This window comes from Motacilla alba, chromosome 1A, assembly GCF_015832195.1.
Source record: "Motacilla alba alba isolate MOTALB_02 chromosome 1A, Motacilla_alba_V1.0_pri, whole genome shotgun sequence".
NCBI lineage: Eukaryota > Metazoa > Chordata > Aves > Passeriformes > Motacillidae > Motacilla > Motacilla alba.
In genome coordinates, this window is record NC_052031.1 from 22159782 (window position 1) to 22186529 (window position 26748).

The following is a 26748-nucleotide window of genomic DNA, read 5'->3' on the forward strand; positions in this document are numbered from 1 at the left end:
GTGGCAAATGATTATAATTGGAAAATTTAAGTTTCCAGAATTCTTTTTAAGCCCTGTAGTTTATCTGCATAAAACACATTAGACCCCTTCTTTTACAGTAATCAAAACAATTACTAAAATTGAAAATTTGTCTCTAAGGATGCCTCATCAGACCAAGATGCAACAAAATTCACTGAAATTGAATTCATGTCTCACAACAGTATGAAGAACTAGAGTATGAAGTGTCTGGTTTGTGTTTTACAGCAGATGCTAAAGGAGACCAGAGCTTTTGCACAAATAGTTTCGAATCGTGTATGTACCTGTATTGTTTTACTACTTTGTCTTTGCTGCCATCAGGCTTGACCATGCTGCGAGCCTTTAGCCACACAAACGGTAGGTGTGTGTTCCACCACGCTAAGCGTTGGCATCATCGTAAGTCTGTGCTGGCCATCAGGAGGGAAGATGTCAATGCATGGGAGAGAAGAGCACCTCTAGCACCAAAGCATGTTAAGGAGCTGACAAAGATGGGATACAAGGTCTTGGTGCAGCCGTCAAACCGAAGAGCCATCCATGAAAAGGTAAGGTCCCATTTGGAGACGCAAGCAAAATCAGTGCAGTTGTTAACCATAGTACAGGAAAAATAATGTTCAAAGGCTATTCAAAAGGAAATGTATAAAACCCCCAGAAACATGTAAATTTTGTTGCTAAATGAGGAGTCATGCTAATGGAAAGGAAATGGAGTAGTTTGTTCCGCCTTTTAATGTGATATTGGTACCATGGTGGGCTTTTGGAGTTGTTTTTAATAATTTCATGTCCTGTCATCACTCTCCCTAGAAGTTCAAGGTTCTCTTGAAGTGGAAGCTTGGGAATTTCTTTAACATTGGTGTTTTTGTCTTCTATTTATGAGAAGGCAAGAACTCTAAAAAACTCTGTATTTTTAAAAGAGCAGGAAAGGTGAATCTGGTGAATTCCATTCTTGCTTCAATCCTATTCCTCATGGGAAATGAGGAGAGAGTTTTTTTCTTTACTACTGTGAACTTCAGAACAGACAGCTTTTACAGTTTTTGTAGCAGCAGTAAAACTCTGCTGTAAGATAACTGAGAAAACATGAAAATTGAAACAAAAGTAGGGAATTAATCATTATTTGCACATACCACCTTTTAATTAAGACATGGTGCTTTTTTCATCAAAGTGCAGATCATACTATCACATTTCCTTAGAAATTGCTCATCATCTTGGACTTGCACTTACACAATTTCATAAAATTGCATGTCATCAGTCTTCATATTTTTGAATTTTTCATATTTCTCTAAACTTATTTCCAAGTATTTGAACATCTTACAAAGTGTTCATTATTGCAATACTGCAGGATACTTCAAATTTAGTAAAATATGCTTTTTGTAGTCTGTAAATGTAAGATTAAATACTTTACTAACACATAATTTGGCCTCGTATAATAGGATAATAGCACAGTAATTCCATTTGATACTTGATATCTCTTTATCAAAGAATTTTATGATTGTATCACATGCAGTAACTTGTTTCTGCTTGGTAGAATTATTTATTTTTCCTCTGTTCTGGCTGCTAATATGCTGAGATCTGAATAAGTAAAAACACAGAAAAATTTTCTTTGATTTTTCTCTTTCATAGGAGTACGTCAAAGCAGGTGCCATTATTCAAGAAGATATTTCTGAGGCTTCACTGATTATAGGTGTGAAGAGACCTCCAGAGGACAAATTAATCCCTAAAAAGAACTATGCCTTCTTCTCTCACACTATTAAAGCCCAAGAGGCAAACATGCCTCTTTTGGATGAGATTTTAAGACAGGTAAACGATGTCATATTGAAGATCATTGTCAATTAACGTGGGATGGAAAATGAACTTAATGCTCCAGTGTGATCAAGAGCTTGCTGCCTAGTATGGTTACTTCCAGCACATGTACTTGTAAACGAGGCTAACGAGGACGGTTTTCAGTATCCTTTCCTGAAACTGAGTATTTTTTGCTCAGAGGATCTTGTGTTTGCAGTGTTACTCTCTTCATGTGCATGAGGCAGATAAGTTGTGAGCATGGTGTGCTCAAGGGAGGCTTTCTCTCTGAGCATGAAGAGTTGTTGGAAAGTTGCTAAGCTGGAGTGCACACTGGCCATTTCAGAGGAAAGCAGCCAGTTCATGCAGAAATGAGCAGCCTCTTGGCAGAGGATGTGAATGGGCCTGCAGCAGCTGGAATGGCACATTGGGGAGCTCTGTGCAAAGAGGGCATGGCCAGTGCAGAGACTCTTTCAAACAAGAATTCAGTGCTACTGTTATATATTTTTTTTTATGTTTTATCTTGTTACGATGTATAAACCCATCAGGCTCTATCAACGAAGAATGACAAAGGCATGTGAAAAGGTAGTTCCTGGGAGAACAACGTGCCACAGACTGCATTCACTAAAAATTTTAATACTCAGTTTGCTGTGTATTTTCAGGAAATTCGACTGTTTGACTATGAAAAAATGGTTGATCATAAAGGAATGCGAGTTGTGGCCTTTGGAAAGTGGGCTGGTGTAGCAGGTATAGTGTATAAAGTAAAGGCAGGCTTGCAACGACTGACTTCCTGTAATACTTCTGGTTGTCTGTCCTTCCTGAAAGTTGAGGCTTGCAATGTGCTTTTAACTGCATTTTGAATTCTTGCTTTTAACAGCCTTTTTCCATTCTGGTTTGTGCCTCCTACTTTCATGAGACGACATGTCAAGTAGTCATGTGGGTTCCTGACAAATCTAATATTTATGCTGTTGTCTTGAAGTCCTGTTTGTCCATTGAACCATCTGGAGTAGGCTATCAAGAGATCAACTGATCAGGCTTTTGATAAACAAAAGGCTGCTGTTAGTCCCGAGAGCTTGAACAACATCTGTTTGTCACTGTTATGCATTTAATCTGATTCTTGTGTGGCATGGTTCTCATTTCTTTCTACTGAACTTTAACACTGTTTCTTCAGGAGACTCTTTTATTTTCTTCTTTGGAATCCAGTGCTGTGGATACACCTCATAAAAGGATATCTGAATATTAAATGGTGCCTACATGCATAATGGGCCAAGAGCAAGTTTAAGGTCACAGACTGCTATTAATTTTCTCCTTCTCTGGTTTTATGTAGACTTTCTTTAGAAGTAAAGTGTTAATATAAAAACATGGGAAAAATACCTGGGATGATTTGAGGCTTCAGTCAGTCTCTGCAATTTCTAAGTATGCATATTTGTAATTAAGACTGATGGTCCATTTTTCTATTTTTTTTTAACAACAGGAATGATCAACATTCTGCATGGATTGGGTTTGCGATTTTTAGCTCTGGGTCATCACACTCCCTTCATGGTAAGAGTATGTGTGTATGTACTTTTCTTTAGCTAAATAACATTTTGGTATCTGCTAGTTATCTGTATTTGATTATGGAGAATATCTTGATTGGTCTGTGCCTTTGATTTCAGCACATTGGGATGGCACATAACTACAGGAATAGCAGTCAGGCTGTGCAGGCAGTACGGGATGCCGGGTATGAGATTTCACTGGGACTGATGCCAAAGTCAGTGGGGCCCTTAACATTTGTGTTTACGGGAACTGGTAATGTTTCTAAGGTAAGAATTGTCTTCAAGATGAAATGGTATAAAATTGCTAATAGAAATTCTTGGCATTTGATCTCTATCAGGTTTAATGGGTTGATGGGTTCATTTTGTTTGCTTGGACTTTACATTTTCCTTTACCAGTAACAGTTTTTAACTACTGTAAACTAAGATGTTTAATATGAGGTCATGCCTAACCAGGCTGACTTGCTAACTTCTTATCAATGAACATGGATTAAATCTTACTGCTTCTCTCTCTTTTCCAACCTGCATGATTTCTCTCCCCTTCTCTCTCCACTGTTGACTCTGTGCTCACAAGGTAAATTAACGACTCCATTAACGTATGGAGGAAAGAGTTATTTTTTCCAACACCTGCTGAGTTTTTATGTCTGGATATCATTGACTTTGCTTACAAGTGCTTGACTTTAGGGCTATTTTTTGTGACATAGGGAAAAGGCTTACCCCTGGTTTTGGCTACAAAGATCAGTTAACAAGGCTCCAGCTATAAAGTGAAATCACTGCTGCATAAATGTGTTCTTTCTAGCCAAAAGGATGATGTGTCTGAAAATCTTCTGGTTGTGATCACAGCTCATTGGGGAAATCATCTTGTAGTTCATGGCCTTTAGAACAGCCTGGTTGATGAGGAGTGGCTTCAGGAATCTTAAAGAGAAACCGTCTTGTGGCTGAGTTGAGGCTTCCCAGTTCAGCCATTAGAAATAAGAACCTGGCACTGGATTGTGGTTTAGTCATTTTGCAGTAGTGGGGAATGATAATGCCCGAGCTGCTTAGTTTTGGGTGAGCAGGAGTATGTGTGAAACAATGCGTACATGTCTGGAGCTGTTCTCTGGCAGGGCTGTCAAATTGTATGGGGCATTTTATATTTGTTTTCAAACACCAAATGAGCAGTGTTACATTACATTTATGGTCTACTTATTCTAAATCCTACCTCATGATTTCAGGGTGCTCAAGAAATGTTCAGTGCTCTCCCATGTGAGTTTGTGGAACCACATGAGTTAAAGGAAGTTTCCAGATCTGGAGGTATGCAGTGACAATAGTGATTAAAAACACTGAAACCATTTTTGTCCAAGTATAAGAGCTAATTTTTTTTTTTTTACTTCAGATCTTAGGAAAGTCTATGGAACAGTGCTAAGTCGTCACCATCATCTTGTGAGGAAACGTGATGGACTATATGATCCAGTAGACTATGAAAAACATCCAGAAAATTACATTTCTCGCTTTCACATTGATGTGAGCATCTCTTCTGTTCTTTCATGAAAGGTTTTCTACAGGGTGTTTGCACTTATTACACTTTTGCATATTGGTTATTTGAGAGAGCATTAACTTAAAAGGCTAGACCAGGTGCTTCTTCTTAAAGTACTAGGTGAAAACATCAGGCATCTGTAACTTTCTTTGCAGGTTGCACCCTACACAACTTGTTTAGTTAATGGCATTTACTGGGAACAAAATAGTCCTCGCTTGCTGAGTCGGCAGGACACTCAAAAGCTGCTGGTGCCACTTAAATCTGCTACTGGTGCAATGGATGGTTGCCCTGAATTACCACACAGGTAAGATGCTCATTTCACTTGTAACAATTTTGCAGCATGCTGGTCAACTTGTAATGTTAGGCAGTTTCACCACAGTACACAGTAAATTATTCTGTTTATTTTACATTGTTCCTGTGGCATGTTTTACAGTGCCCCGTTGATTTCGCTCTTGTTCTTTTGTGCTTTGCAGTCCTATTTTTACAGTTTAGGGTTTTTGAAAACATCACAGTAGAAATGATTAACAGGTATCAGCTGTCTTTCTACAGAGGTGGTTCTGCCACTGATTTTCATACAGAATCCAATACAAACAAAAGTGTGGTATTTGGGAATGTACCTGCTGCACCGGTATTGGTAGAAGTTTCTTTGCCTGAGCAGAGTTTTAGGGAAGGTTCTTGCTACCCTGTCATTAGGCATGTGCAAGTTCAATAACTGTTCCTTAGCACCTCTTATTTCTGCATCAGGTGGTGGAAATGCTTCACAACCCTGAATAGTTTTAAGGATAGGATGTGGGGTGCAAATCAAGGGTTAGTCTCCTTTCAGTGAGGGTGGGAGCCACCCTTTCTCTAGTAGCCCTGTCATAGATTTGGGGAGGACACGAAAATATATTCTGGTGAGGAATCAGGTCTTTGTCTCTTCTCTGCCAGGTCTTGACACCTTTCTTTCTCTCACATGACAAATAAAGAGTTGAAGAGTTAACCTTTAGTGGAGCCAGAGGCTGTGCATTAGGCTAATGAATGCTCCACCTGCACCTGCTGTCTGTGAGCTGGTCGGAGGCAGCTGTTTCTTTAGGCTTCCCTTTAGGATGGGAAGTTATTTTAATGCAGGACTGCAGAGGCATGACCTGAGGGAATTGGTAGATGGAAAATGAATGGGAGGTGTTGGCAGCACAGGGCATAGAGAGAAAATATCATGGGTGAATGGATTCTGCCAGTCTTTCCATGAAATTGGATGCTGTTGATTGGAATGCAAACCTGATGACTACAATAGGGCCAAATTTCCATTATATTTCTGGATACCATCTTTTGTGTTTTGTTGACTTCTAAATTGGTTGAGAAGAAGGCTGCAAGTTGCATAGATCTTTTCACATTTATTTTCTGTCCACTTGTGACCTTTTATACCTGTGTTTCTTAGTAATTTGTATAATGCTCTATTCCACTGTCTTTTTATTTCAATTGCTTTAGACTTCTGGCCATATGTGACATTTCAGCAGATACTGGAGGATCTATAGAATTTATGACTGAGTGTACAACAATTGACAACCCATTTTGTATGTATGATGCTGACCAGCATATTACTCACAACAGGTGGGAGAGCCCTTACTTTGTACTGTTTTCCACTGTAACTTGTAGAGTGAAACATTATATTGAAAAAATCATGCATTTATAACACTTCTGAAAGGTGGTGCCTGTCAGGTGCTAAAAAGTAGCTCAGAAGAGCTGTTTTCTCTCTTTCAGTGTTGAAGGCTCAGGGATTCTGATGTGTTCCATTGACAATCTGCCAGCTCAGCTTCCTATAGAAGCAACAGAGTATTTTGGGGATATGCTTTTCCCTTATATTGAAGAGATGGTAAGAGCTTATGTGTCCAACAAGAAGGTAAAAGGCACAGAATCTGGCCTGCTTGTTTGTTGCTTTTCTGGTCTCCTGTATACATTAAAAAGGAATCTGCTGTAGAACATAGCTGACTTTGTACTTCACAAAAAGAAAAAACTTTTGAAGTCTTGAGGCAATCCTTTGAGAAGGAAACATGTGAATGAGACATGAGTGACCTGGATGTCTTAGGGATTTGTCAAGAACTCTTTCTGTAGGCAGAAAACAGGCTATGGCAGGTAGTTAATTGCTTCTGGACCCTGCACCAGATGTAAACATCTAATTTTCTTGGGCACTCAACAATCCCTCACAGTCAGACTGCTGTTTGAATTCCTGTATTTTCCTAAAAGTCAAGTGATGCTGATTGCAGCCAGAAGTATTTCAAATATAGAAGATATTGGTATTGTTGCATGCATTTAAGTGTTGCTCAAAATCTTAATGTTTTACTTTGAGAAATATTTGGTAATAAAATTATCTGATTTGAAATAACTTATCTCCACAGCTGGTATCAGAAGGCTCAGAACCTCTTGAAAAACAGAATTACTCGCCTGTTGTTCGAGATGTAAGTTTTGCAATTTGCACCCTTCTTGTCTTCCCTTGCTTTGATATATAAAGACACATAAAGCCCTCAAAATCTGTTTCATATGTTTCCAGGCAGTGATTGCATCCAATGGCTCACTGACACCTAAGTATCAATACATCCAGAAACTGAGAGAGAGCAGGTAATGTAGGCTCTTAAAATTTCTTTGATTTGGGATTTAAAAAGCCACCCTGTCTGCATTCTCTCTCCCCTTTTACATTCATTTATTCTTGTGTCTTGGTGGGATGCATCTATACTGCACTGTGTCTTCTAGGTTGATGATCTCCTTATTTCTTCATGCACATTGCCTAAATCATTAACACGTGTTGTTAGTAACTTATATTGAAGTTGAGAAAGGGGTCATTTTTCTCTGTCTTGCATTATGAAGACAGTTTTACCAGAGGCGGAGAACAGCCATGTGCTAGATTTGCTCTGTTGCTCGTTGGCCTTTTGAAAAGGATGTAACATACAGTCATTTGAAAGGGATGGCTGAAAGCAAAAGGCTCTTGAATATTCCTTCAATCTAGTTCTTGTACGGCTCAAGTGCTGTGCTGTGTAGCATTGTTCTGTGATTGGATGTATTGAGGAGACTTTGAGACTCTCAGACTTTTTGTTATATTCATGCACCTACAGCTTCAGCTACCACTTCATCCCCACCCTGTCACAGCAGTTATGTGCCAGTGGTAGCCTAGAGTGAATTAAGCTAACAAAAGTATAAATAACCTGTCCATCCCTTCCATTCCCCTTGTCCCCTTACTATTAACAAATATCTATAGTTTACAAATGAAAAATGTTAATGTCACAGTAAGTGGGTTCATGTTCATGGTCAGTGACAGCTACACTGTACATCTTACAAAAATTTAAATTGGTCTGACCATAAGCACTGCATGCACTATGCACTAACAGCAGTGTGTTGACTTCTGCATCTCAAACCCCTCCATTTTTTTTTTCTGGTTATGAATTTGTGCATGATGAACTATAGGTGAATTTTTCACACTAAGTGATGTGCTATTTGCCTCTCAAGAGGCTTTAGCTCATAGTGATTTTTCTTCTGTGCTCTTTGATAGACCCCTTCAAGAGGCTGTCTCAATAATAATTTTTTTATTCCTCACACAGTGCAAGGATCTGATATTTTTTTAGCTTCCTCCATAATCACTTGCATGGTCTTTTGTGAACTACCATGGAGACTTCATTTGCAAGGGTGTTTTTTTTTTGGGTAGATTTTTGATATTTCTGCAGATCTGTGTGCCTCATGTGATGTTCATTTGTTCAGTGGTGTTGTTCACTTAGCTGTCAGAAAAGCAGGACCTGCTATCAATAACATCCTTTATTTTGTAAATTTCAGAGGTAATGCAAATGAAAGAAGGGTGTGATGAAGGATGTTTACTGCTTAGGGTGTGATGGTTTAGATAGAGATGTACTCTTGTTCAGGCCCTGTAGGAATTACGTGGCTTGTTTCCACTCTAGAAAAGTATTATGCTACATCCAGTTTAATTTCTGAGGGTTCTATTTAGACTAATTGCTCATACTCCTTCAAGTCTGTGAACATTTCAGATGTAGGACAGCCAGACTGTGTGAGCTCAACTGTCTTGAGTGCCATTAGATTTACCAAACAAACTCATCTACATCTTTGCACCCTTACTTGCTTCTTAACTCTTACTGATTTCTCACCCACAGCTGTAAAGGCACATCACATTAACAATGTAGGTGTTATTTGTAACTGAATTATTAAAACTTATTTATAGAAAGTAGGCATAATCTGGAGCTGTGTAGATTCTGTTCTCATGCTTGATGGGTCATTTGGCAGCTCATGTTTTTGCCTGTCCTAGAGTAAATATGCTGTATTTGATTCAAGTGGGACTTCATTCTATACACTAGAAAATTTTTACTAAATGTGACAAGTTGGATTGCAAAATCGAGCTTACTTTCTTATAAAAACTTCTTGTTCATCAACACTCCAAGCTACCTACCACTTCTGTTCCCCAAAGCATGGAGAGGAATTCTTCTCTTTCACTGCCCATAGGAATACAGTTGTGGAAGATGTTCTGATAGGAGGAAGAGGAGGAAAATCCTTGGGTTTGCAATATAAAAGGATATAATGGGCTTAGGAGAATTTCTGTGAATGTATTAAATCATGATTTAACATTTTTTAAAAAAATCAAATCTGTAAAACTTTTATGAAGGTCAAAATTTAGAGTAATCTATAGCAATAATTTAGGTTAGAGAGTTGGTACATTGGTACGTACTATTCAGATTTAATTATCTGAAGAGAATGACTTTTAAAAAAGGTTCTGAAATAGGAGGAAAGGAGGATGGAACATCTGAAATTTTGGAAAGTCACGCTTTACAGTACTGATACAGTAAGTTGGAATGTGCTTTAGACATATGATATAGATGTATTTGGCATTGATTTAACTCTCTTCACTCACAGTAGTTTTCCAATGGTATTATTTGAGGCCTTGTGCCCCTAAATGTAGTCAGATGCTTCCTGCCGTGCTTTGTGTTGGGCAGTAGTGCTCTGGTTTGTCTTGCTGTTAGATCTTGCTCTGGCAGGCTTCTACATCATCTATTGTTATCGCCATTTTTGAAATGAAAAAACACAACCAAAATACTGACTTTTGGCTGCCATGAGAAGCCTCAAAAACATCTGAGCCAAATATTATTTAGTAGATGTATGGTTGGTCCTCTTCTAAGGTTTCAATAGAGTGGACATCATCTTGTTAGCTAAAGGTCAGGATTCTTTCTGAGGCATAATCTGCAATGCTGGTATAAACTCTTAGTGGACAAAGGGGAAGCTGAGGATCTTATATGCTTATGAAGATTTCTATGAGTCTGTATCTTTAAAAGTCCTACCTATTGTTGAAATTTATTTTCAGGGTATGGGATAAGAAAAGCCAAACCTCAATCTTCATTGCTTAGATTAAACAGTAGGGCAGTGAACAGCTTTCTTCAAAAATAAGAAGTGCTTTAAGAATTTTTTCTTTTGCTAAATAATTTTTATCTGTGTAGTCATGTTAGACAGTTTCACAATCCTGATTTTAAAACTTAATGCACATTCAAGCTAAAGGTAAAACTAATTATAAAAAACCAAAATGTGCATTCCTGCTATGATTTACGAGTTTCTGAGAGCATATTTAAATAACTGCTGAATGCATTATTCTGGTTGACAGAAAGAAATGCAAAATCTGATGTGAATACATCTTATATTGAAAGTCAACAGGAGATTTACTTAAATTTATTTATGAGAGCAGTAGTAGTTAGGTTGAAACACAGTGATGGTTTCCAAATCTAAGTCCTTGTCTGCAATGACTATTTCTTGGTTGGGCATTACCTTTTATTTGCCTTTTATTGACTGTCATGTTCCTGTGATGGACTAATATGAACCTAGTATAATTTACACAAAACTCTCTTTCACCAGCATGATTTTGTGTCCTTTACCTGTTACTGTGATGTAAAGGGAGCAAGGCAGAGCCTGGGATCCCTGTCTGACAGCCCAACATGACATTGGTGGCCCTCAAGTTGTCAGGTTACAGTAATTTGGCCACGGGGAAAAATGCAACTGAGGACAGTTTTGATGAATAGCTAGAAGAAATCAGAGAAGCTGTGGGAATGTTGATGGATTTTATCATGTTTACGTTAGAGGAAAGAAACCAGAAGTTATGCAGCAGAAGAATGGAAACAGTATTAGATAGTCCTGGATCAGGTAGCTAGCAACTTGACTCGGTCTGAGTAGAGCTCTTGGTTTGTAGGCTTACTAAAACATACTTCTTCTGTTAACCTTGGCAGCTTACAGTTTCCTTCTGTGTAATTTTAAATTTTGCCTGTAACACCTTCTAGGGAACAGGCTCAGTCACTGAAGATGAGTGTTGAGAAGAGAGTTTTATTGCTTGGATCTGGCTATGTTTCTGGCCCTGTGCTTGAATATCTCACTAGGGATTCCAACACTGACATCACAGTTGGTATGTAAGAATTTGTTTTCATTACAGTATTATGTCTTACTGAAGCATGTGGCAGAACCCTTCTCATAAATAATAAATGGATGTGGTTCTGAGAAAAGATAAAGGAAATCTTTGTTATTATGCTCAGCAGAAAAGGATTTTGTAGCTTTGTGAGCATTTTGAATTTAAATAATTGATTTGAAAATGACATAGCCATGTTAAAAGTTAACTGTTTGCGTGTGTAACCTGCAGAGAAATTGCAAGTATTTTTTCTTCTAACCTGCTTTGGGCTCAGGATTGGTTTTGTAGATAGTCAGTCACTTTGTTGGTCTTTGGCTGTGTTTTCATCCTCACACAACAAGAATATGAAAATGTTTTTATAGACATCTGTATGAGTTAAGTAACTGCTTTTCTTATAATGAGTGTCTTGATGGTAAAACTTCAGAATCTGACTTTCCCATGAGCACTAAATGCCTACTTGTTTATTCCTCCGTTTTGATTTTATCTGTAGCATATTTCAGGCTGGGTATCTCAATAAACCTTTTCTGTACTGTTAATGATGACTTCACTCTGATTCTGGGACTTCACATTTAAAACTCAGGCTCTTATTGCCTTATTGCCTTATTGAAAGATACTTTGCTGGGAAGTGGTTTCCCTTAGAACTTACAGATTTATTGCTGTTGATTGTTGTTACTGCATTGATTTTTTTTTTTCTTTTTTTTGGTTATGCTACTTTCATACTTGGCTCTTGGCTGCTTTTTCTACTCTTCATGGTGATAACCAAAGTACTTTTAACCCCTGGGAAAAGATTTACTGGGAGGAAGAGGGGAAATCTAGGCAAGCTGCACCCCTGTTATGAGTACAGTAGCCTGAGGTGGTGAAGAGGGAAGGATTACAGCAGTGTGCAGTGCCCATCCCCTTGTCACTACAGAGGTTGCATCCACTCCCTGCAGTGCAGTAGCAGGAAGGGAAACCAGGTGAACTGGAAGATCTGTTTTACCAGGCACTGAGCAAACATAGCCTCTTATCTGGGTAGCTTAAAAACATGCAATTTCTACAGCACACAAATAGCACAGAAGGAAAGGGACGTGAAGATATTACTTGTTTAATATTTTGACAGCAGGCAAGTAGGTGCAGAAAACAAAAAGCACATCCAAGTGCCATGTTTGGTTCTGTACTGTTAGGCTACACCTCTTTAAATCCAGATGATGAAAACTTTAATTTGGAACCCTTCATGTAATCAACTTTTTTTTTAGTTTGAATTTGTAGATGATTTTGCCCAGCTCTTTTCCCTCAGTACAATTTGATTTGTAGGGTATAGAGAAACACCTTCTGGTAATGTTTATTTCCCACTGAGTGTGGAAAGGCCGTAAGGGAATAAGGCCCTAACTCAGAGGCACAGATGCTTTTAATTCTCCATAACCTTGTGCCCTGCCTGCAGCCTTCTTTGACTGTTCCTTTTTCCTGGCTGTGTTCTCTGGTTTGTGCTGGCAGCATGGTGAGCTGGAAATTAGTCAGATGTAGCAAATACTGGTTGTGTTACCATAGTTCTCTTTTTCAGTTCTGCTTTCCTTATAATGGTAAGTGCTAATGCCTTTTAATTCCCCAGAAGCTTGTGCCCCATGTGCTGTCCTCTTTGGCCACTTCTTTTTTGTTCTCTCTGGCTTGTGCTGGCAGCATGGTGAGCTGGATGGGAAATCAGTCAGAGGTGGCAAATGCTGGTGGATCTCTTTCGGTTCTGCTTTCTTTGTAAGGCAGGCAGAGACTGGGTTTATCCCAATTAGTTGTAATATGGTATTTGGAATTGGGAGGACTAAGCCATATGTAAATATTAAAAGTAGTCAGTTTGAACCTTTTGCTCACACTTGACCTAAGCTCAAGCTTAATGTTTCTATCTTTGTCATGTTAAAAATGGTGATTGATGTGAATTGGTTTTTGCTTTAAGCTATTAAACTGTTCTTGACTGTAAATAGGAATTCTGTTAAAGTGTGTTGAAAGAGAGTTTCAAAATATTTCTTTTTAAACTTGTGGAATGAGGGATTGAGTAATTTTTTCTGAACATGTTTGTTTACTAAATGCCTGATTTTTCTTCAAAGTGAAGGAAAACATGTATGCAGCTGTTTCGCTTTGGGAAATACGGCACAGTTATACATGGGTGTGCTTTAGACCTAGCATCATCTATAGGTAACAGTTTATTGTTTTACTTTAAAACAGTATCTGTCATGAAGGAGCAACTTGAGCAACTGACAAAGAAGTACAGAAATGTTACTCCAGTTCATATGGATGTCCTTAAGCATGAGGAAAAGCTGTCCTCTTTGGTGAAAAACCACGACCTTGTGATCAGGTCAGATTTCTGTGTAAAACATGATAGGCTCAACCCTAAGTCATGCTGCTTCTTTCTTCTAGCTGCTTGACCTAAATCAACACATAAACTTTTCTTTTTTAATGGCCAGGATTTGGGGTCATATTTGTGCATGTAAGTAGTTGTAACTGGCTGCTGCCTTATCATGTAGCAGGGCATCAGAACTTTGAAAGGGGTTTTGACTTCTTCAGAAGTGTTCACTAGTTAGGTGAATTTCCTTGTTAATGTGAGGGGCCAGTTGCATCCACAAGCTTATGTGTCCCTGGGATCAAATTTTAATGTTCACAAGAGGAGGCAAAATTCTGGCATCTTGGTAATTTCTTCTGAATATCCTATTAAGAAAGAACTCATTCCAGATATTGGTACAGGGAAGGAACTTCACAGTCCTTGCCATTTTGTTTGTTTTGCCACGGCTGTCATGAATGTTGCTTCTGTTCCATGTAGAGTGTGCTTTTCACAAAGTAGTTCACCAAGATCTTTGTAATGCAAACTTTCTCAAGGACAGTTTTGCAGTTTTGCATCTTCTAAACCTCCAGCATGCTTGTTTAGAAGATGTCTTTGGAAAGAGGCCAGTGGTTTGTGGTTCACAGAGAAGTGTGATGCTCTCTCAAGAGAGTTCCCTATTGTTAGATGCCCTGTTCTGAGTGCATACAACAATGCTGTCCTGACAGGGTAGTGTTTCATAGGTATGGAACTGCTCAGGGCAAGGCAGGTATGACTATTTTTTTGAGCTATTACTTGATCTCTTTTGTAAGCATTCAAAAAACATTTGGGTGTCTTTCCAGTGACAGGATAAGTAACTGGTTGAATTTTGATGTTTCATGATTCTTCTTCCTTTGTAGTTTGCTGCCTTATTCAGCACATCCTTTTGTTGCTAAGAAATGTATTGAAAACAAAGTGAACATGGTAACAGCCAGCTACTTAACACCAGCCATGAAAGAACTTCAGGAGAGGTAGGTGTGGAAGTGGCATCTCCCTGGTGTTGCTTCCTTCTTTAGTGTGTTATCTGAATGTTTTGCAGTCTGTTGCACCTGCAACACTTACTGTGAATTACTGCTTTCTGAATTCTTTCTGCTTCTCTTTCTGTGATGGAGGTCCAAGTAACTTTCCCAAAGGTGCACGTTGCAGAGTGGAGCAATGAGTGCATACTTCCCTCAGACCTGTTAAGATGTTTGAGCTGGGCTGATATTCAAGCTGTGCTGTCATATTCTACCAGCAAGCTTGTTTGTTATCCTTTGCCTTCCCTTAATAAAAACTCATTCTTGGCTTATTGTATCTACAGTAATCTCCTCCTTCATGCTTTTTTTTTGGATACATCCACTGTATAATTTTCAAATTGGTGAGAACTCTAACTAATGTTTCTGTTGTCCTGCTTACTATATGGTTAGAAGTTGTTTTGAGCATGGAGCTTCATCTAGGTGCTCCTCTGAGTCACAGTATTGGAAAATCTGAAGTGCATTCAAGTGAAGAATTGTACATGCTGTGTCTTTACAAAAGATAAAACAGAAAATACTAGACTGGTAGAGAATCAGTGTTGCAGAAAGTGAGGGATATTTGGGATCCTCTCCTACCATTCTTATTGAGAACATAGCATGCTCTCAGGAAAAAAAAAACAACAAAAAGGGCACTTCTCATTTGTCAAAAGACAAACTGATCTTGAAAATAGAACAAATCCTCGGTTTGTGGTGATAAGTGAGCTCCTATGGGACTGTAGGCAACTATTAGGAAAAAAGCCTCCAAATACTTGTAATTTTGGAAAGCAGGCATTTTAGTCTCTCTTCCTTGTAGGAGCTCTTTAGGACAACTGTAACTAGCTCTGTGCTGCTCTCTGCATTACTACCTTCCTGCATTATAGCACCGTCCAGGAGACTGTGGGATATGGAATAGCTGGTAGAAAATTCTTTTTCCACCAGCGCCTAGGTGCAGAGAAGGAAGAGAAACAAAGGTTCGAGGGCTCTTAGATGGTTGTCACTTTTCAGGGTTTAATATCTGCTTTTGTTTCTTTTTTCCCACAGAATTTACTGTGTTGGGGAAGGTTAACTGGGCAGATTGGACAGATTTATGGAATAAAAGACCAGTAATAGGGAATATTCTGATGGCTCTGTGTTTCGGTTATTTTTAGTGTAGAAGCTGCTGGTATTACAGTTGTCAGTGAAATGGGCTTGGATCCTGGTCTTGATCACATGTTGGCGATGGAATGTATTGACAAGGCGAAAGAAGTTGGTGCTACGGTAAGGTTAGCGGGGAGTGCGTAGTTCTGCCAAGATTATATCAGTAAAGTTGTTCTTTTAACACCATGCAGGTTTTGAGCATGTCACTGATGTGTAACAGACTCTGGACATTTTACTTTTTCTGATGCTTTGAATTTCATAGCTGCTAATTCACTTGGTGAGACCATCAACTGAGATGGCCCTGCCCCAGTGTATCTTTTGGTTTCCTCTCCCTTACAGGCAGTGCCTGCAGTTTTCCCCTCCCCACTGTAGATCCTTCTCATCTGGCCCATTTGGGGGAAAACAGAAACAGAAATCTGAAGAGCTGATGGGTAGATCTCTATGCATCCTGATCTGTTTTCACTGTTTCTTTCCTGTGGATATATCTGACAGGTGATATCGTACACTTCTTTCTGCGGTGGCCTACCAGCTCCAGAGCACTCTGACAATCCTCTGAGGTACAAGTTCAGTTGGAGTCCACAAGGAGTGTTGCTGAATACAGTTCAGTCTGCTACGTATTTAAAAGATGGAGAGGTGAAGTAATGGGAAAATTTTCATTTAAAACCAGACAAAAACTGTGGTATTTGGCTAAGGAAGGAACTGGGACTTGTAAAATGCTGTTTACTTTCAAGCCAGTGGCAGTCAGTTGCCCAAGCCAGTTGCATAAATCACTTAGTCCTATGTTTGGAGCATGATGATACCTAGCTGCTGCCAGCTTAATACTTACTTACTATGTGGAAACTGATTGCCAGGAAGGAATTTATTCTAAAGACTAAAGCACTGGATTGAAGTTGATTTTTTTTGGTTCAACTTCCATTCCTGGTGGGTGTTGCTTTTGCTATTTAATTGCCCTGTCTTTGGTCCTGTGACACAAAGGTGAGAATGCTTGTCTATCTAGTTGTGTTGATAAATCAAACAGCTTCATTTGCACAAACAGCTTCACACTTGCACAATGCATAGTAGAATGCATTCTTGATTCCTTTCTCTTTTGGTGCAATGTGTAATACCAATAACCCACTGAGTGGGTTTTGTGAAATGCTTTTTGGTCTGTTTTATAGAAGCTCTGTTTTGCTGTTTGTGCAGGAGTCATTAGACTTAACCTTACAAATGTCACTGCTTCTATTTTATGTAAACATTGTAATTGATTTGTGCAAAGCTATTGCAAGCCATTATCACATTTCTGTTTTCCAGCACTATCTGTTTCCACTGTCACTTGCTCAGAGTAGTTGCTGAAATTGTCAAGGAGACTGCCTTGAATAACCACTGTAAAGTTTAGCTGGTTACCTAAAACTCTTTGATCTGAAAAACTTAGAAATCTTTTGAAATATAATATTTTATGTTTTATGACATTTTGGTGCTCTACTGTTTTTATGGAAGTAAGAAAGGAGAAAGGCAGGGATTGTACATTGGATCATTATTTTAAAAGCAATGAAGAATAAGTTTCAGATGAAAAAGGTTCTTGGAAAATGTTGAAATATTTTTATTGCTGATCCGGTTCACCCATTGCTAGGAAAAATTAGATTATGCATATGAATGAGTCATTATGCCAGCACTAGATGAGCTTGTTGGTAAATTCTGCAATTTTTCCTCCTTGCCTCTAAATACTTATGTCTTTGACCATTGTGTAGGATTCTTTCACACACCTGTCTTGCCTGGCAAACACAACAGTATCTTTTGGCATTGCTGCAGGCTTCACTGCTTTAGTATTTCTTCTATAAGTAAACCTTGTCCCTTTGCTCAGAAGTCAGAATATGAGTCTGTATTGGTGCTGCATGGCAGATCTGGGCTTTAGCTGCTTGAAGGAAACAGGACTCAGGGCTGTGGTTGGGAGTGCTAAGAGAGCTATAAGAGAACTAGTTACCCATGTTTGGTTTTTTTGTTTGTTTGTTTTCCTTCCATGGTGCTTTGTGCTTCAAGTAAAGATACACATGGGCAGTAATTTTGTATCCATGTGATATCACTTGATTTATTTTAATATAAAAGGAACAAACATCCATCATTTTGTTTACACCTGCTTTCTCTCCCATATTAAAAACACCAAACAAAACCTAAACAAGATAATAAATTATTAGACCAAAAAGCACAAAACTTGTGCGTAGAATCTCCCATCACACTGGTGCAGTTAGAGACATGCTCCAAAATGACATTAATGTAAGTGAAATGGGAACCTGCCATTTTAATATAAGTGCAGCAGGAATTAACTGTGTGTGTGAGAAGAACGTGGCATGTTTTAGCCCTTTGATGGCACATTGCATGCTCTTCATGCACCAGGTATGATTAAATGGCTTGGGCAACTGCTTTATTTAGATAGGGCCTTTGTTTGCACTTGAATGCCAAACATGTTTTTCCTGTTTTTGAGCATACTTTATCTTTTCTGTTCTAAACTAAGTTGAATACAACTGCACAAAAATAATATTTGCTGTTCTTTCACAAACTTTAGATTATCAATATTCCACCTGGAGGAGCATTGCTGGATTCTGTTACTCCAATGGATTTTTTCCCAGGATTAAACCTTGAAGGCTTTCCTAACAGAGACAGCACCAAATATGCTGAGCCATATGGTATTGAGACAGCTCGCACTTTACTGAGAGGCACCTTAAGATACAAAGTAAGTTGTTGGTGTAATTATTAGTAATTTTTGTTTTTTCTCAAGAGATGAATGTTGTAATTTCAATAAAAATGCGTATTTAAAACTCAGCCTTTTATAGGTCTGCTCTTGCCTTTCATGAGCTCCCCATTACCCCAGCTGAGAGACAGCTGAAAGCAGTTATTTTTTTTTTTTTTTAGTGTAGCTTTACCTGGTGAGTTTAACAGGTATTTGTTGGAAAATGGAAAATAGTTTTATTTGTTTTAGAGAGTTGGTCAGTTGTCTTGCATAGTCTGTGTTTCCTCTTTTTATTCTGGCTCTGTATCTAGTGTCAGATCAATAGAAGATTTAAAAAAAATAAATAACTCAATTTTCTTATATTCTCATGAAAAACATAATGTAAAAATCTTATGGAAAATTATGATTTTCCATCAATCTGAGAAAGTTTTTCATTCAGTAACTAGAAATCTTAAATTTGAGAAGCTTTATAATTTTGGTCAGCTAAGTAAAATATTAAGAGATAAATGTGCTTTTCTTCTGAGTGAGTCTTTTCCTTTAATTTGTTAGATGTCCAAAGCAGAATCAAAATGTTTTGATGTTTTTCTGTCACATTTTCTTTTTTTTTTTTTCAGTCAATATACATTAAGAAGTAATAAACCTAGAACCATATTGAAGGTTTGAAAAGCTTTTATGGATGTTGTATTATGTCCGTTAAGGTTTATGCTAGGGTTTAAGTTATTATTATTTGTCCATAGCCTGAGGAAGTTGTATGTCCTTTTTGTCTTAGTTCCCCTGTTGCAGTAACAGGATTTTTTCTGTATTTCTGGGAGGGAAGCTTGCTTAGATAAAGTATGGAAGAAGAAGGAAGGCCAATATGGGGGTAAAAGGGTTATAAATTGAAACATCTCTCTTTCTGTCAGTCTAGATACAATCTCTTTTTCAGAAGAGATTGTAAAAATATGTGGGACGTGCCTATCTCATAATGGAATCCTAATATGACAATATCTATTCCATTTGGTGCCTGGTAAAGCTTTCTTCTTTTGTATGGGCTAGCCCAAGGAACTGCAAAAGTGTCAAGGTGACATGCCAGGTGGATGTCAGTGTGCTGCAAGAATGCTGTTGCTGTGCTTAGGGCTGTTTCCTTAACCCCCAGAGCAGGGCCAGCACTTTGGGCTGGGGTGGTGTTGATCAGGCTGTGGGGAAGGGTTTCCATGCCTCTACCTGCATGCTGACATGGCAGCACAGAGTGCTGAGCAGGACAGAAGTTAGTGCTGGCCCTTGGCACATGCTGCTGTGCAGCAGAGCAGAAGCCAGTCTGGTCACTGAGGAGGCAATCGTCTCCTAAAAGTGGCTTTTGGAGATTGTTTAGACAGCTAATGGAGTCAGTTTAAAAAGAGGAAGGATCTCACTGCAAGGCCATCCCAGCTGATAACCTAGTGCTCCTAATAAGTGACTCCTAATTTAATTGGTCTTCTTTCAGGGTGCTTTATTTCCCCCATTCTGCTTTTTTGTGTTTCTAGTCACTTGTATGTGAGTGCTGTCAGGTATTCAGCAGCTATGTGGGAATGTTAAAGGGATACAAACAGAAGTAAGCAGAAATCAGTTGAGACTTCTTTTATTGTGCAGCCTAATGCAACCTTTGCAGTTCCTTTTAAACCATTCTACTGCTTTGTCTGTCTGATATTCCTGAAGATGAGAAACAAGCACACCGAATTCTTACCTTTAAAAGCAGCTTATGTGATGTCCACACAGTCCCAGTGGTGTGAAACTGGGTGAGCAGAGTTCAGCATTGTGCTCTGTGCATTCAGAAGTTTGTTTGTGGGCCAGCTGGCTGATACAACCCTGCAGTGATGGGCTGGGATTTCAGCCAGTGCTGGCCAGCTGAGCCCTTTGATCTCAGCAACCAATAGTACTTCCATGGAAGTACTGATGGCAGAATAAGCCATTAACAAAAGTATTGAAAAGTGGGGAAGGGTGGAGAGACACTGCTGTGTGGCAGTAACCTCACTGGTATCAGGGTTTTGTGGCTGGCTTCCCAAGATCACTACATTCAAACCAAGGAGAAATATCTGAGTTTCAAGGTATTAATGTATTTAATGGTATTATTCTTTTATTTCAGGGATTCTCCAGAACCATGGGGGGCTTTGTAAAACTAGGATTAATTAACCCAGATCCTTATCCTTTGCTAAGCTCATCTACACCACCTCTAACCTGGGTGAGTTACTCTGCTTACTCTGCCTTCTTTCCTCTCTTTTAGTGATGGTTTTCTAATTGCTAGACTTGGGTGTACTTAGCAATGAGAATCTTCTATTGCATCCCAATCTTTGATTTTTTTTCCTGGAAATCAGGAAAACTTTCTTCAGCAGGAATGGAATAAGGTGCTGGAACATGATAGATTCCCTGATAGATTCTGGAGTGTGTGACATTGGAGGCTTTCGGGTCTCAGCTAGACAAAGCCATGGCTGTATTTTTATGAATTGTCTTTGGTTTTTTGTTAGTCACACTCTGGTCCTCAGTGCAGTGAGTTTGCAGTGTTCTTATTGTTACTGGCTCATGATTGTCAGTGTAAAAGTATTTTTCAGGGCATCAAGAAGTAAGACATTGTGCATAAAGGAGTATGTTATTTTTTTTTTCTGATTGAAATTCTGTACAAGCATTTTTTAGATCTTCTGTTATGCAGCTTTTCTGTCTTGATTTTGGGTGCCTTACTTCATCTTTATCTCAGCCAAGACATGAGTCTGATGTGCTGCTGTTATGTTTGACAATCAACATTTTTGTTGTCTCTGTAGAGACTGGTTATTTCATATTTCAGTATGGGGTGGAAAGAGCTGAAGAATATCTTGAGTGTTCTCAGAACCAAGAAAGCAGAAGGTGAAGAGGCCACAGTCTTGCTTGTCTCTGACTAACATCTAGTATTGGGAAGATGAGCAAACTCCAGGAGTGTTTGGGTGGCCATATGGGAACTGCTTTTATTATTTTTAATTTTTTTTTTTAATTTTGAGATAAATTTTGTCTGCTTTCAATTTTAGAGTTGCTATTTTCAAGTTTTCTTTGCAAAGATGGCTGGAATTTCCAGTTCTTCTAGCCACAATGAAAAAGTATATAGTGTTATGCAACCTGTAAAAATAGCTATAAACTCATTAGTCTCACTGCAAACATTTAGCAATGTTTTTACGTCTTTATCTACTCTGTCAGGGAAGTAGAAGAGAAAGGCTAACATGAGCTTGTAGGCTTTGCAGTTCTTGCTTATTTCATGTCTTGCTCATAGTTCTTTTCAATATCCACCTAGCTATGACTGAAGCAAGCAATAATTAGCATCTAGGTGGCACAAAATGGCCTTCAGAGATGCACAAGTACCATGAGAAATCTCTTTGGTAACACTCACAGGATTGAGTGCTGTTCATCTTGTTGTGAGCCTTGTTCATCTTATTGGTCTGTTTCCTTCCTTTTGAAAGGGACATTCTCCATTTCTACACCAACTGAAAGATATCCTATCTCTAAATTTTCACTCTGTCAGTCTCCAGGTGGCTTCTCTTTCATGCTAATATTCTCCCAGTGTTCCTTGTTTATGCAGTTTTCTATGTTCTTTCTTTGCTGCCAGAGGACGGGATAAGACTAAAATATGGGGGGAAGCAGTGGAGGGGTGGGGTACAAAGTCTTTTAGGAAAAGATAAACCCTATTTTCACCTGTTGTGATTAAAATCCTCTAACTTTCTCACTTTCCCAGTACACATAAGCTGTCTTCTCAGAAGTCCTGGATTTTAACTGATCTTAGTAGAGTAGTTGGCTCTCAAAACCTTGATTGAGATGGGGTGGGAACAGATGTCAGGCCTTCATGAACCGTTTTTGTTTTCAAACAGAAAGAGCTCATGTGCAAACTGGTTGGAATTAAGTCACCTGCTGAGCACCATGTTCTTAAAGAAGCTGTATTTAGCAAACTGGAGAAGGACAAAAGTCAGCTGGAAGCAGTGGAATGGTAAAATGTTCCAATGATTTTGAAAGATTAAAAATTAAAAAAAGAAATGTTTGCAATTCTAGCCATTTTGGTTCATGTTAAGACTGTTAAACTGGTATGCTGAACAACTGGAAATTAAAAAAATGAGATGAAACTGCTGATAGGCAATGATTTAAGACTTCCTCATTTTTTCTGCCAGGTTAGGTTTACTGGGAGATGAACCAGTTCCAGCAGCAGATTCCATTGTAGGGGCTCTTGCAAAGCACATGGAGATGAAGCTGCCCTTTGGTATGTGAAAAATTCTTTTTCATGGGTTTGAATGGAACAAGGCAATATCTTGTATAAGCCTTAATTGGATTAGTTTGCTCACCTTAATCAATAAACCTTCATGATAGGTTTTTTAATTTTTTAAATTAAGGGTAGGGTAGGGTATTGTGATGTTCCCTACTTCCCCAATTTATCCTTTTCTTCTCCTGTTACACTTTTAGTTTGATTTGAGTGTTCTGTCCTGCTCTGTTGCTTTCAGTCACTTCCCTGATATACATGCTGTGTATGTGTAGTGCCTGGCTGTTCAGGAACCTCATCTTGATGTGACTGAAATACAAGTAATGAATAGTTTGTGTGCTTTCTCTTAGGCACTGGAGAGAGAGATATGATTGTTATGAGAAGTGAAATAGGTCTCAGGCATCCTTCTGGCCATTTGGAAGACAAATTTATTGATCTAGTTGTCTATGGGGATAACAAAGGATATTCTGCAATGGCTAAAACAGTGGGATACCCTGCAGCTATTGCTGCTAAAATGGTTCTAGATGGTAAGTGGCTATTCCAAGTTCAGTAGCAGTATTTCAATCCTCCTTATCTTCCAGCCTGTAGAAAGTAAATATATAGTGTCTCTTAAGTACATTTATGTGTATTTTTTAAATTTTTCGGATGCTTCCTGTCTTCTTTATAGGAATTTTTAATCTGCATGTTTGGATGTTCATATGTTCAGTAACAACTCTTAATTTACTGCTTAATCCACAAAGATTTTTAATCATTCAGTATTAAATGTTGCACTAGTATAGACAAAACCTTTAGCATGATAAATTATAATTGATTATGTGACAGGGCAAAATGACTCAGCAGTTCCCTCCTGCACCTCAGTCTGGCTGTGTCCAGCACAGCAACAACCCCCACAAAAACCCCATTGTGAAAGTACCAAAGCTTTCTCAAATAAACCTGGTGCACTAACACTGTTTTTTAATGCCTTTATTTCAGGTGAAATAACTGCCAAAGGCATGGTCATACCTTTGACAAAGAATGTTTACGGGCCAATACTTGAACGTGTTCGGGCAGAAGGCATTATGTACAGTACTCGCAGTGTTATCAAACAGTAACTGAAAGCAGTGGATTTCATCAGGTTTTGGCTTTTTTTGGTTCCCCCACCTCCCCTTTTAGAATCTCAGTTTGGACCAGCTAAAGGCAGCACCTGCCATTTCATTCACAAATGTTGCCTTTCATAAAACCTGCCACCAGGCTTGGTGTAGAAGCTGTCGATACTCACAGATTATGATATTTTCCTCTTAAAATTGTTAAGCTTTCATGTACATGTTTCAGCATCAATCAGGTATTTCCTTGTATTGTTTCTAAAATATCTCAGAAGGTTTTTGTTTTTTTGTTATTAGAGTTTATCTTGTAAGTTTATAGGGCTATTATTGCGACAAATTTAAACTGAAAGAAAAATCTATTAGTGGATTGTTTTGTGGTGGAAAAGTCTGGGTAATGACTGAAAGAAAAATCTATTAGTGGATTGTTTTGTGGTGGAAAAGTCTGGGTAATGAACTCCATTGATGAAGTTTAATTGTTCATGTGGTAAAAATTATTTTTCAGAAAAATGGAGATGGACATGTTACTTAAATTTTAACGCTGGTTGTCCCTTTCACTTTCGCAGTATTCATGAATATTTTCACAATAACAATATGCAAAAAGTAGTTTAGAAATTCTGCACTATTAGCAAATAAGATCCTGTTAAATCTTGAAAATGTTCAGTTCTTAAATATTTGAAACCTAGATCTTAATATTTTTAATGACTTTATTATGAATGTAAATTTAAATTAATTGGAGGAGGAAGAAAATTTAAAGCAAGCTTCCCCCCATACCCTTTCTTGTTACAGAGTGGAAGCTGGTTGCGGTATATTGAAATACCTGCTGTTACGTGTTGCCTTGTGCTGTGGAGAGGGCTCATTAACATTTAGCTCTGCAGCTACAAAGGGCAATCTGAAATACGACACAGTTACTGTGCTTAGAAGATGCTCCAAATGACACGTTTACTCTTCCCACTTACACTGCGTGCCTCATCCAAGTTAAGTACTGTTACAAAGGGAATACATTGTGTAGTATATGCAGCTTTGAAATGCACTAGGTTTAGGGGTTTAAATGGCCACTTTTTGAGTTAGCTTCTGTTCTTCTGCTAGCATGGTTTTGAAACGTTCTCTTGGGAACCTATGCCTACTGCTCAGTACCGTGTCACTTTAGCCTGGTGGAGTTTGCCAGCTCATTTGCTGCTGAGTGCTGTGCTGTCAGATGTGTCAGCCCTGCTCTAGCTGTAGTTTAGCCCCATCAGGCCACAACTGAACTTTAGCCCAAGTGCAGCTTCTCTGTAACATAGTACCAATTGCATCCTTTCGTTTCAGGCCTGCTTCTCTAGCTTTTGCTTAGGGATTTCTACACCACCTTGCAACTCTAAGCATGGCTGAGACTTCACCAGTCAGGTCTGTGAGGTGCAATGCTGTGGGCAGGTTGTATTTGCACTGGTGCACCTGCCTAGAGCTTCCCTTTTCTAAAGCTGAATACTGATGCGGGAAGCTGTCTGCTTTCAGCTTTGCTCGCAAATGCACTTTGCTGATAAATGCCTTTTCCTTCCTGAGAACCAGTGCTGTAATCACAGTTCTGAGAGGCTGGAATTCCAGGTGTTGTTTTGTGTGGTAGGAAAAGCAGCCATAACAATAATTCAGGTTTTGATCTTCAGGTTTTGTTACTCAGGATTTGGATTTTCTCTGTGCAGATGCAACGAAGTAGCAACTGCTAGAGAGTTAGGTGAAAGGAGCCAAAGGGAGAAGGGAGAATGAAGGGCACGTGTTACTGTGAAAGCGAAGGACTTTTTCTACTGAACCTATGCTTTTTTAATGTAATGTCAAATTTGGATTCTGTTACAGTTCCATGCATATATCATGCAAACTTCCTGTCTCCACCAAGTTCTTTTGCTTCCCACTGACGTTAGAGGCTGTTGGTCTGTTGTCTGGCTGGTAGATGCAGCTGGGATAAGGATGGACCCGGCACTGTTCTGCTGCCTCCTCCTTCTCCAGGTAGATTAATGGCCTATAACTAAGGGTTAAGTTATACTTGTACCTGCTGGTCCCTTCCAGTCCAGTACTTGGTGAGACCAGGATTTTACCTGAGAATTCTCTGTCCCCTCCCTTAGCCCACAAATACACAACCACAGAGTTGTTCCTCTGTATATATGCATGCACTGTACTTGCTTTTCTGCCTTGGAAATGCAGTATGAGATGAAAATCAGATTTTTTTACAAATAACTAATATTTTTGGAGCACTAAAGAATGAGAACTGCAGTGTTTTCATCAAGAAACACTGCTACTATTTTTGAAACATTTTATATTGGAATGTATTTCTAACTCCCAGTGCAATGCTGCATTTTGTTTTCTATGTTTAGACTCAAATGAAGTTATTGCTCATCTTTTTGTATGAAGATTGTACTTCTCAGTTCTCTTTGCATATTACTGGAAAGATAATTGTATCTTATACATGAGATTGCTTGAAAAATAAATCTGAACTCCTCTGTTTTGTTGTCATGTTGTCTTTACAGTCTAATAATAGGATGTACCTGAATGGAATTTTGTTTTTCACATACATGGTTACATTGAAAGGATGCCTACATGTGGACTTTTCTATGTGCATGAGATACCTCTGCATACTTCTTGCTAGACTCACAGGAGAAGGCTCTTCAAGGATTGTTTAAACATGCCCATCTATGTATTTATATACATATATATATATATATATATATATGCAGATATATAGGTATATCTGTGTCTAGATAATTTCTAGCTGTAATCCTAAGAGATCTTTTTTTTCCAGCACATTTTGATCTTGTGCACAAGGACAACTACCAAAGTGGTAAGCTACAGAACAGTAGATGTGTGATACCTCCCTGTGCCCCAGGAAAGCATGGAACCTTGGTGTCTCACAGCCTGTCTCAGCTTGAGGACCTTGCTCAGCTGAGCACATTGCTTCTGATGTCACTGTCTGTGCTGACAGGCTTTTAAACTCTTTGTTCATATCAGGCTTCAAGGAACAGATTGTTTCACTGTGTGTCTCTCATTTTTTTCATTTTGGAATTTATGCTAATGCCAGATT

At 38.7% G+C, this 26748-nt stretch overlaps 1 protein-coding gene across 1 annotated transcript; it reads left to right on the forward strand.

Moving 5' to 3' along the window:
- Window positions 1-216: 216 nt before the first annotated feature.
- Window positions 217-26170, forward strand: AASS (aminoadipate-semialdehyde synthase). The gene is given in 24 exon segments (XM_038153121.1): window positions 217-286; window positions 289-557; window positions 1630-1806; window positions 2448-2532; window positions 3260-3327; window positions 3441-3587; window positions 4532-4610; window positions 4693-4820; window positions 4989-5137; window positions 6298-6420; window positions 6571-6682; window positions 7206-7265; window positions 7358-7425; window positions 11121-11242; window positions 13436-13565; window positions 14426-14536; window positions 15706-15814; window positions 16187-16327; window positions 18234-18401; window positions 20500-20595; window positions 22241-22356; window positions 22535-22623; window positions 22971-23147; window positions 23593-26170. Coding segments are annotated over 24 exon segments (2913 nt in total). The 3' UTR covers window positions 23712-26170.
- The last annotated feature ends 578 nt before the right edge of the window (window positions 26171-26748 follow it).